The sequence below is a fragment of the Mus caroli genome, chromosome 8 (assembly GCF_900094665.2).
Source record: "Mus caroli chromosome 8, CAROLI_EIJ_v1.1, whole genome shotgun sequence".
NCBI lineage: Eukaryota > Metazoa > Chordata > Mammalia > Rodentia > Muridae > Mus > Mus caroli.
In genome coordinates, this window is record NC_034577.1 from 116,013,325 (window position 1) to 116,024,793 (window position 11,469).

The window sequence follows — 11,469 nt, forward strand, 5'->3', positions numbered from 1 at the left end:
CTTTCCTCCCCAACTTGCTTCTTGGTCATGATGTTTGTGCAGGAATAGAAACCCTGACTAAAACAGTAGGCAATGGGTTTTGTGTATTTGTTGTGTTTTCTTTTAGTGTGGTTATGCTCCTGTTGAATTTTTCCTCGAAGGGACAAGGAGCCGAGCTGCCAAGACCCTGACTCCTAAGTTTGGTGAGTCTCTTATGTACTAGAAGCATCAGACCCCAGGCCTCAGGTGTGTACTGCTGTGACTGCCAAACAGAACTCAATGTTCTTTTACTTCTCTAAGAAGATTAGAACTGTTTCCTTAAGTGTAGCTGGTTTGGGGCACTTTGGAGGTCTTTTTTTCCCTCTGGCTGGGAATGGGATAGGGCAGAAGCTTAGAGAACCGAAGTACCAGGCACAAACAGTAAGAGAAGACACTGCACGTCATCACTAAAGGATTTGGGCTCCCTGGGAACATGGAACATGGACTGCTGTTGTAATCTTCATGTATAAACATGCACGTGTGAACATACACATATATACACACATGTATATATATACACACATGTATACACACACACATATACACACATATATACACACACGTGTATATACACACGTGTATGTATGTATGTATATACACACATATATATACACATATATACACACATATATACACACGTATATATACACACACACGCGTATATATACACACACACGCGTATATATACACACGTACATATATACACACACGTATATACACAGGCATATGCATACACACACACACACACACACACACACACACGGCGTGATTTGTTTCTGACTTAGAAGTGCAGGCTGGCCTGGAACTCACTGTTTAGCTTCCGCTGGCCTCAGACTTGGTGTCATCCTCCTCCTTCAGCTTCCAGAGTGCTGAGAAGATAAGTGTGAACTCTCATGCCGAGTTTGTGTTAGTTTGGGGTGAGTTAGGGAGAGGCAGCAGCTCAGCTGTGGGTGTGGAAGGCTGGCTGTGTAACTGCTGCTGGATTGACATCCACACCGGGCCATTTCTCCTTTCACTGCTGCCAGAACAGCCTGACTGGCTGGGCGGGGACAGAGATTATATTAATAGCCAACAATGGGAGATGCTGGACACAGACTTAGGATTCACTTTTCAGCTCTGAGTGTGGGAGGCTGTGGGTACAGAGAAGGAAAGAGGGAGGCTGGTGTATTATTTATGAGCCCTGTGTGCCCTGATCTTCAGTATACATGGTAAAACATTTCTCCCTGTGTTTACAGGTCTCCTGAATATTGTGATGGAACCATTTTTTAAAAGAGAAGTCTTTGATACCTACTTTGTCCCAATTAGCATCAGTTATGATAAAATATTGGAAGAAAGTCTTTATGCTTATGAGATCCTAGGAATTCCTAAGCCAAAGGAATCCACCACTGTACGTGAGGATAGTCAACTTTGATTTTCTTTGAGTATAGAGAATGCCTTGGCTTATACGTCCACTACTAACTTATAAATATACTCCTGGTTTTTTTTCCCCATCTCGTGATGCCACCAGGGGTTGTTGAAAGCTAGACGGATTCTCTCTGAGAACTTTGGAAGCATCCATGTGTACTTCGGAGACCCTGTATCACTGCGTTCTCTAGCTGCAGGACGGCTCAGTCGGAACACGTATAACTTGGTGCCAAGGTGCAAGGCCAGTGTTTTAATACCTGACACAGATGAGAAGTAAATTCCACAAGTGTGAATGGAGACTCTTGAGGTGACGGCCTCTGATCAAACCTTGGCTTGCCTGTGCTCTCCATCAACTGCTAGGGCAGCCCCGGCTTACACGTTCATCAGCGGAAAGCTTCAGTTACAGAGCCTCGTGTTTGAAGCCAGCATGGTGGGGCATGTCTGTAATCAGCCCTCAGCAGTTCTATTAGAGGCAGTAGGAGCAGGAATTCAAGGTTATCCTCAGCTACATAGTTTGAGACCAACCTGGTTTACACAAGGCCCTGTCTCAAAATAATAACAAGCAAATGTAAAGGATTATCTGCCCCCCCCCACCCCCAAAGTGCTTTCCCTAAAACAAAGATAAGCTGTGTGTTTTGGCATGTAGCCAGAAGATTTATCATCCTCCTCGGCCACCAGCTTAACAGCACCCTGGTTTAGAAGCACACACACAGAGACTGTGGATGTTATTTATGAGCAGGCGAGCTCCTGTCCAGAGCAGAGCCTTAGACCTTAGGAAGGAGAACAGAGTAGCAACGTTCAGGATAGTACTCTGTTCTCAGACACACTGGGGCCTTTAAGCGTTCAGGGCAAGCCCCTTTTCCTCGTGAGCCAGCCTAGCAGCCCAAGCAAGCATTTGTGTTTTCTTAACTTAGAAGAGTCCTCCTGGGGAAGAAAGGCAGACACAGCCAGCCCTCAAGTGGCACTGGAGTAGTGCTTCCCTGGCTGTGAGGTGCCTGGCATGCAACCTCACTTGTTACTCCAGAAGCCACAGAGTCCAGGGCTTCTTCCATAGCTGCTTGTGGAGCCCCTGTGCCCAGATGAGGCTGGGCTGGTCCTTAGAGTTGTGCAGAGGCAGCGTAGGAGGCAGCCACGTGGCTTTTTCAGTACAGACCCATGTCCAAGCTGCTCTGCTTGTGCCACTGATATGGTCTCCTTATAAAGCAAGGTGGGGGCTATGTTTGCTTTTTCCCCTCTGTTACCTAGAACAGGGAACACATGTTTACACCAAATGACTGCATGTTCTGGAGACTGAAGCTAGGGAATGCTGCCAGCATGTGCTCTGAGAGAATTTAGTGGCAGAACTGTGACAGGTCTTCATTTGGGGTCCTCTGCCATCCAGAGCGTGTGTGGCCAGCCTGTAACCTGCCGTGCCCCCTCTTTCAGATGCATCCCTCAGAAGCAGCCTGAGGACGTGCAAGCCTTTGTCACTGAGGTCGCCTATAAGATGCAGCTTCTGCAGATTGAAAACCTGGCTCTGAGCCCATGGCTCCTGGTGGTCACCATTTTACTTCAAAACCAGCTATCCATGGACTTTGACGCCCTGGTGGAGAAGACTCTGTGGCTGAAGGGCTTAACCCAGGTGTTTGGAGGGTTCCTGCTTTGGCCTGGTACGTATATGGGATGCACACCGTTCCTAGAGTAGTTTTTTCATTTCCTAGTTTGGGAATGTTCTTAGAGGTGAGACACCCATGGAGACTTTGAGCAAAGTCGAGGTGGCACTCACGCCCCTGCAGGATGTTGACCTCAGTGAGGGGGCCACTTGAGAGTAAATGCTTGTGTGCCGGTTCACTCTAGACTATAGTGTCATTGCCTTGGCAGCTACAGACCAGAGAATAATGACAGAAATTCCCCTCCTTAATCACTGTCATTTAATTAGAGTTGTGATGGGTTTTGTGTGTGCACTCATGTGTGTTGCACGTGAGCCTATGTGTTTTGTGTGTGCACTGGTGTGGGTTGCACATGAGCCTGAGGAGGCCAACAGTTGATGATGGAGGTGTTTGTTTTTGCTTTGTATTTTGAGGCAAAGTTCTTGCCTCCTGCCTCCACACTGAATGTGGAGCTTGCCAGGCTGGCTGGGCTGACTAGCCAGCAGCCTCCTGAGATGACCTGATCTCTGCCGCCTCTGTGGTCACAGCCGGGTCACAGGCGCGTGCCACTTCTTCGAATGCAGGCTCTCCTTGACCGAGCTGTCTCCGGAGCCTTGGATGTTATTCCTTGACCGAGCTGTCTCCGGAGCCTTGGATGTTATTCCTTGACCGAGCTGTCTCCGTACCCTTGGATATTATATCTTGACCGAGCTGTCTCCGTAGCCTTGGATATTATTCCTTGACCGAGCTGTCTCCGTAGCCTTGGATGTTATTCCTTGACCAAGCTGTCTCCGGAGCCTTGGATGTTATTCCTTGACCGAGCTGTCTCCGTAGCCTTGGATATTATTCCTTGACCGAGCTGTCTCCGTAGCCTTGGATATTATTCCTTGACCGAGCTGTCTCCGGAGCCTTGGATGTTATTCTTTTGAGGCTGGATGTCACTCCAGACTGGCCGAGAACTTACAGCCCAGGCTCATCTCAGACATGCTGCAGGCATCCTGTGTCAGGATTACAGACAGGAGCTGCCATACCCAGCAAGTTACACTACTTGCTACACTGTAGCAAGCACTTGCTACAGTGTAGTTACTTTTAAAATTGTTGTTGAGGTAACAGGAGTTGTTGAGGCTGGAGCACAACTTTGTGGAGTCTGTGTTCTCTGTTCTTCTTTATGTATGACCCAGGGATTGGGCTCAGGTTTACCGAGAATGCATGGCAAGAGCCTTTGCCACTGAACCATCTCACAAGCCCCAGGATTGTTTCTGGTTTGTTATTTTTCGTATAGGAAATTGAACCTAAGGCCTTGTGTGTGCTCTGTACCCCAAGCTCTATTCTGAGCCTCCTTGAGTCTCATGTGTGTGTAGACTGCTGTATAGTAAGAAGCTAAGGGCTTTCTCTAGCTCTCTGACACCAGTTCATTAAGCAAGCATAGTGCCTTCCCATCATCTCAGTACTCGGTGGAAGCAGGAGATCAAGAGTTCAAGACCAAGCCGGGTGTGGTGGCCCATGCCTTTAATCCCAACACTCGGGAGGCAGAAGCAGGTGGATTTCTGAGTTAGAGGCCAGCCTGGTCTACAGAGTGAATTCCAGGACAACCAGGGCTACACAGAGAAACCCTGTCTCGAAAAACCAAAAAAAGAAAGAGAGAGAGAGAGAGAGAGAGAGAGAGAGAGAGAGAGAGAGAGAGAGAGAGAGGGGGAGAGAGAGAGGGAGAGAGAGAGAGAGAGAGAGAGAGAGAGAGAGAGAGAGAGAGAGAGAGAGACGGGGGGAGGGAGGGAGGCAGGAAGGAAGGAAGGAAGGAAAAAAGGAAAAGAAAAGAAAAGAAAAGGAGAGAGAGAAGCTGGTTGGTGGTGGTGCACACCTTAATCCCAGCACTCAGGAGGAAGACTGCTCCCAGTGAGTTCCAGAGAAACCTTGTCTTGAAGAACCAAGGAGGAGGATAAGAAAGAAAGGGGAAGGAGAGAAAGGAAAAGGAGAGGGAAGAAGAAGGGAGGAAGGGGAGGAGGAAGAGAAAAAAGAGGAGGAGAAAGAGAAGAAAAAGAAACTGCTGCTGCCACAAGAGAAGCTGGTGTAGTGGTGTACACCTTTTAATCCCAGCATTCCAGAAGACAGGGGCAAGCATGTCTTTGTGAGTTCCAGTCAGCCTAATCTACATAGCAAGTTCCAGGATAGACGGTGCTACATGAAGAGATCCTGTCTCCTAAAGGGATTGGGAGCGGGCAGGGGGATGAAGAGGAACAGCTCAGTAAACACTTCACTGAGAGCCAGGGAGAGGGTTCAGTGGCCACACAAGTCTGGCATAACTTGGGTTAAATCCCCAGAACCAGGTAAACAACTCGGTATGGTTATGTGCATCCACCTATCCAGCAGATGGAAGGAGGGGGAGGCAGGAGACTTGCTAAGACGCTCCTGGGGCAGGCAGCTGGAGGGATGCTCAGCGTTCAGGAGCATCTGGAGTGCACAGTGCAGTCAGGCCAGAGGAAGCCCTGGGCTGGAGGGATGCTGAGTGTCAGGAGCGCCTGCTGCTTTCACAGAGGGCCCCATTCAGCCCGTAGCACCCATGTGGCAGGTAGCATACTCATCTGTAACTCTAGTTCAAGGGCTTGGGCCTCCTCTTTTGGCCTCCTCAGGTACTGCACTCATGTGGTATGCTTATATGCAGACAAAATACTCATATACATAAAATAAAAAATACATATTTTAAAAAAAGTAGACACTGCCTCAAAATAAATTTGGCAGACAGGAAGCAAGTCCCAAAAGCTGTCCCCTGACGTCTACACACAGTGTGTCACACACCCCACATTTGAACTCTGTATGCTGTGCTGAGGATTTGAAGGTAGGAGTCTGTGACAATAATTGGTGTAAGTTGAGAACCACATGGACAACAGCTTGAGTGTGATGATCACTGAGAGACCCAGTTGTGACATGCGGCCAACTTGAGAACCTCCCAGTTCTCAGAGGTGTTCAAGCTGATCTGGGGCTCTCCTGCCTCCTAGGGGAGAGGGCCCTGGCTGATGGTCAGATCGTGCTAGGGTCAAGGCCCAAGAGCTGTGGACAGATCACAGGTTATGGAGGATACCTTGGGGGTTTGAGTGTGGCTTTGAGGGGAAGGGGATTTTCAGGAAGGTGAGGACTGAGTGGGACTTGGCTTATGAGGGAGTAGTGGTTGGGCAGGAAGGGCCACTTGCCCTGCTCACGCAGTGACCTTCAGATCACTGGGCATCTTACAGAGAGAGAGGATGTGTTAGACCATGTATCCTGCCTTGGAGCATGTAGCTTCTGGGATGTGTGGCTGCCTTCTCATTGAGTTCACTCTGCTGTTCTCTCTGTAGATAACAAACTTCCTGAGGAAGTGGTCCAGTCCAGCATCCTCCTGCACTCTAACCTGGCCAGCCTTGTCAAAGACCAGGTGGTTCTGAAAATGAACTCTGGAAGCTCACAAGTGGTCAACGGGCTTGTGCCTGAACATATCGCCCTCCTCATGTGCTCTGCCTACAGGAACCAGCTGCTCAACATTTTTGCCCGTCCTTCCTTAGTCGCCCTGGCTTTGCACATGACACCTGGGCTCAGGAAAGGTAAATTCTAGGAGTGTGGCCTTCAATGTCAGAAGAGGCCCGGCTCTCTAGTCCCAGAAAGGAGTAGTGTAGCCACGTCTGTTCTCTACAAAAGGAGGCTGCCCTGCCCACTTAGCGGTCTAGAGTTGTATAGTAGCATGTGGCTTAGCCCCATCTAGTCAGGAGGTTGAAACAGTAAGAGCTTCAAGGAGTTTAGGGACAGCCTCGGGTAGATAGCAGACTACAGTTTCAAAACAACAACGAAAGAGATGGCTCAGTGGTTAAGAGTGTGCCTGCTCTTCCCGAGACACTGAGTTAGGTTCCAGCACCAGTGTCAGGAAGCTTACAACTGCCTACAGCTCTAGCTCCAGGGGATACAGCACCTTCTTCTGCCCTCCATTGGTTCCTGCACATGTGGGGCAGACATACACATATACATTGAATAAAATGAAAATAAATCTTTAGGAAAGAATGAAACTTGGGTACTGGAAAGACCTAATAATGACTTTGTCTGTACTGCATCTTTGGGATAGGAAAATGGCTTAGTGGGAAACACTAGCCAGGCAAACGTGATTAGCTGAGTTGAGATTCCTAGAACTGCTAAAAGGCTAGGTGTGTTGGCATGCATATGAAACCCCAGCATTCCTGTGGTGAGATAGGATGCAGAAACAGGAGACATGCCCCTAAATGTGTGTACCAGCTACACTTGAATGTGTAGCTTAGCAGCAGTCAAGAGTCTGTACCTTCACTAACGTGGAAATCAACCAACTCCTGAAAGCTGCTCTCTGATTTCTCACTCAATCATATGCGCAATAATCTAACATTCAGTGCCTTTTATAAATAAGGGTTGTTAGGTCCAGGGAGCCATGTAATTACTAGAGAGGCTCTGTATTGGGAATACCATTGCAGGGTCCTGGTACGATGATGTTTCTGTGGCGACAGCCCCTTAACCTAGCAGAGGCCAATAGCATACCAGTACCATCACTGTACAGTGCACGGAGCTGTCAGATCACAGCTGAAGTACTTTATCAGGCTGCATCCACACAGATCTGCCTGAGGATCGTGGGGCCTCACCTAGAGGATCTCCTTGGGTTGGTCTCGGGGCACACTTTGGCTTTTTCTTTTCTTGTTCTTTTCGGGTGCTGATGACTGACCCAGGCTTTCACATATTTTGGGCAAGCATCTAGCTGGTTTTGGTTTCTCAGAGTGACTTTTCAGCAGTGACTTCAGACAGAGTGCTGAGTTACTGTGAAGAAGTGGGAGACAGGAGAATGGTGGAGCTGGGAGGTGAGTCCCCTTCCTGCTCTGCTCAGAAGGAATCCCTTCTAAGGATGGTTGCATCATGCTCATTTCAGGACTGAGGGATTCGAGACTCTTAAACCCTGTTGGACTGTAGTCTGTCCTTCAGATAAACGTCAAGGACTCAGTTCTTCCCTTGTTAAATGCACACACACTTGACAGGCTGCAAGATCAAAAGACATGTCTTAATGTTGTGGAATGGCTTCTTTCTAGAGGATGTCTTCAGTTGCTTTTCCTTCCTCCGCAACGTGTTTTCAGATGAATTCATCTTCCTTCCAGGAAACACACTCAGGGTAAGTTCTGACTGCCAGAGCAGCCATGCCACATGCATGTTGCAGAGGTAACACATAAGGGTCCCTGGCATGTGTCAGGTCTCCAGTCATCGTTTTCTTTTTGGGCCTTCAATTAATCAGACAGCAGTTTGGCTCTTGATCAGGTTCCATCAGTGACTTAAGAGACCCTTTTGGGAGAGGAGGGTTCTTCTCGGAGCTGTCAGTGTAGCCTGTCACTGCTGTGAGTGGACTCTGTGCTCATAAACTTTGGAAGTCAGCATAGCTTTCCCTGTTGGGCTGTGTCAGAGAGGGTGGTGGTGGCCCTGCCTGGCAGTGGGGCAGCTGTGGTCAGGCTCCCGTAGCTGCTCTCTGGATTTGCTGGTGTGGGCAGAGGCACACAGACAGAAGGCACAACAGGTTTCTGTGTGTTGTCCTAAGGAGAGGGTTTTCCTGGGCTTGGTGGGAGTTGGGGCAGAGAAGTGAGGGCAGGCAGGGCTTGAGTCTAGGTCTACCTGTGGGTATTTCTGGACTTGCTATTAAATTTAAAGATGTGTATAATGCAGAAGAAGAACATCTGGGGTGTCTGTCTGTCTGTCTGTCTGTCTGTCTGAACATTGCAGGCCACAGTTTCACAAACTGTGTTTCTGTGTTTGAGCTTTGGCCCTGAAGTGTTAGAACAAATGCTCCCAGCTTCAGCGCACAGTCAGCTGGCTCTGAGGCACTGTGGGATGAGTGGTGTTTAGGGTGCACAGACAGTGTCCATATGTGGCCTCCTTTCCCCCTTCCAGGACTTTGAGGAAGGCTGTTACTTGCTGTGTAAAGCTGAGGCTATGCAGATGGCTGGGAAAGACATCATCCTTACAGACAAAGGGACTGCTGTGTTACAGTTCCTCACAAGCCTCTTTAAGCCTTTTGTGGAATCATATCAGGTACTTAAAACTTGCAAATGTTGTGTGCTCCCATTTCAATGCTGTAAGACTTTCTTCCTGAAATGATTTGTGGTGTGAAGGGCGAGTGTGTGCCAGTGAACAGTGGGCCCAGATAGAGAAGCTCCATGACCGCCCAGGGACAGCCCCGTCTTCTTTGTATGGCTGGTGCTGATACAGAGTGGTCACTAAGTGAGCACAAGGCGTAATGATCTCTGCGCTCCACTAATGGAGAGGACACAGAGCAGGAGCAGGGACGCTGTGCTGTAGGATTTTAAGGAGAGGGCATTTGAACTCCAATGGTAGGCTGTGCAGACGTCTCAGATGAGAGGAATGTGTCTCTCAAATCTTTGCTCTGATAGTGGCTGTGGTGATGCCATCGTGAAGGTGATCTCCACGTCCATCATGGATGGGTACTTGGTGACCTGGGAATCAGCCAGTGCTTGGGGACCTGCCCTCTGTGATTTAAAGGGAAAGCCAAAGAGACAGGAGGTCTTCTCCCCACCAGGCGGCGCTTAATATATAGAACTGGAAGTGTTTGTCCTGCCATTAGCTGAGATGAGAAATTAAACTCTTAACAGATGTCATTTCAAACTGCCCCTTTCTAATTGTAAACACTGCTGGACGCTGAAGAGCTGTGCTACTTGTGCGGATGGTGGAGAGTGTTTGTCTGGGGGGTGGGGCAGTGTGGCCACCGCGCTCCTTTGCCTACCCCCTTTTTCTGTGTTCTCATTCTCCCTCTTAAAACCAGTTACTTTCCAGATACCTCTTGCATGAAGAGGACTACTTCAGTGAGAAGGAATACTTGGTTGCAGCCAGGAAGTTCACCCGTCAGCTTCTGGATCAAGGTCAGTCATCTCTCTGTGTGTAGCAGTTTCTCAGCTGGCAATAGAAAGATCGCTTACCCTCTTCCCTCCTTACAGGCTCCTCTCAGTGTTACGATGCGCTGTCTTCTGAACTGCAGAAAAATGCCTTAGCAGCTTTTGTGAGACTGGGGGTGGTGGAAAAGAAGAAGATGTAAGTACTGGATGCTGATGAGTTCAAGATGAGGAGTAACACTGTGGCCCGAGAGCCAAGGCCCCAGAGTGCAGCACTGGGCTTCCCTTCTGGGAACCTACACTGCCCAAAATCAAGAACGTACTCTAGCCTATGTTTGGCTTGACCTCAGACTGAATTTCACAGATTAATTACAGAAATGAGTAATGTGGGCGTGCATGCACTATGGACAGAGACAGACAAATTCTCCTAACTGACAAGAGTTCCAGGGATAAAGCTGAAGCCAAACTCTTACAGTTGTAGCTTGTGTGTCAAGAGTGTGTGTGTGTGCGGGTGCGTGCGTGCGTCTGTAGAACAGTGGTCTCAGCTTCTTAATGCTGTGACCCTTTAATACAGTTCCTCCTATTGTGGTGACCCCCAACTGTAAAGCTATTTTTGTTGCTACTTCATAACTATAATTTTGATAGTATTGTGAAATATCTGAAAATGCGACCCCTGTTAGGGTCCTTTGACGCCCAAAGAGGTCACCACACGATGAGAACCACTGGGCTAGAGTCTCCTGAATGAACAAGCATTTTGAAGCTAAACTCTCATAGTTGTGTATCACATATATTCAAAACAGGAGCCAGTAGCCTTTCAGCTACCTGAGCTCAGGGCTGTGGTGGTGCCTCTGCAGTAGAGCCTAGCATGTTGAGGGCCTGGATTTAATCCCCAAGCCTGAAGGATAAAAAGCAAGCTCCATGCTTGCCATAGGCTTGTAGCAGCCTGGGGCTGTAGTGAGTGGCTGTCTCTGCCGCGGGCTACACAGTAACACAGCTTTTCTTCTCTTTAGAGATAGTAAGTATGTGTATTATGTGAACGGGCCTGCCACAAGCAAGTTAGAAGAAATGCTCGGTAAGTGCGCTGGGACAGACTCAGACCTGTTCCCCTGCTGTGCAAGCATCAGGGTATTCTTAGCAGGAGGAACAGCTGTAGATTCTAATAGAAATAAGCTGAGCATAGGCCAGAGTTTCCGTAAGGAAAAATGCCAGTTATAGTACTTAGGAGATGAGGCAGGAGGACTGCCCCGAGTTCAAGGCCAGCTTTGGGCTACATAATGAATATCATGCCTGCCAAAGCAAGAGCCTGTCTTAAAAAGGGAAAGAAATGGGGTAGAGGAGGGGTAAAAACCGGTGTGCAGGTGGAAGAGGGGAGGCGTGAGAAAAATGGTGAAGGAGAGATTTAAGAAGGGTATCAAGCAGCCGGGCGTGGTGGCACACGCCTTTAATCCCAGCATCCGGGAGGCAGAGGCAGGCAGATTTCTGAGTTCGAGGCCAGCCTGGTCTACAAAGTGAGTTCCAGGACAGCCAGAGCTATACAGAGAAACTGTCTCAAA

At 48.7% G+C, this 11,469-nt stretch overlaps 1 protein-coding gene across 2 annotated transcripts in view; it reads left to right on the top strand.

The window, feature by feature from the left end:
- Positions 1-11,469, top strand: part of Gnpat (glyceronephosphate O-acyltransferase) — a 28,284-nt gene that overhangs the window by 15,077 nt on the left and 1,738 nt on the right. For both annotated transcript variants that reach the window (XM_021169384.1, XM_021169385.2), the window contains exons 6-15: positions 107-182; positions 1,254-1,405; positions 1,526-1,656; positions 2,848-3,071; positions 6,380-6,622; positions 8,114-8,193; positions 8,961-9,101; positions 9,850-9,946; positions 10,022-10,115; positions 10,927-10,988. In XM_021169384.1, the coding sequence (XP_021025043.1) occupies positions 107-182; positions 1,254-1,405; positions 1,526-1,656; positions 2,848-3,071; positions 6,380-6,622; positions 8,114-8,193; positions 8,961-9,101; positions 9,850-9,946; positions 10,022-10,115; positions 10,927-10,988 (1,300 nt within the window). The remainder of the gene's footprint in view (positions 1-106; positions 183-1,253; positions 1,406-1,525; positions 1,657-2,847; positions 3,072-6,379; positions 6,623-8,113; positions 8,194-8,960; positions 9,102-9,849; positions 9,947-10,021; positions 10,116-10,926; positions 10,989-11,469) is intronic.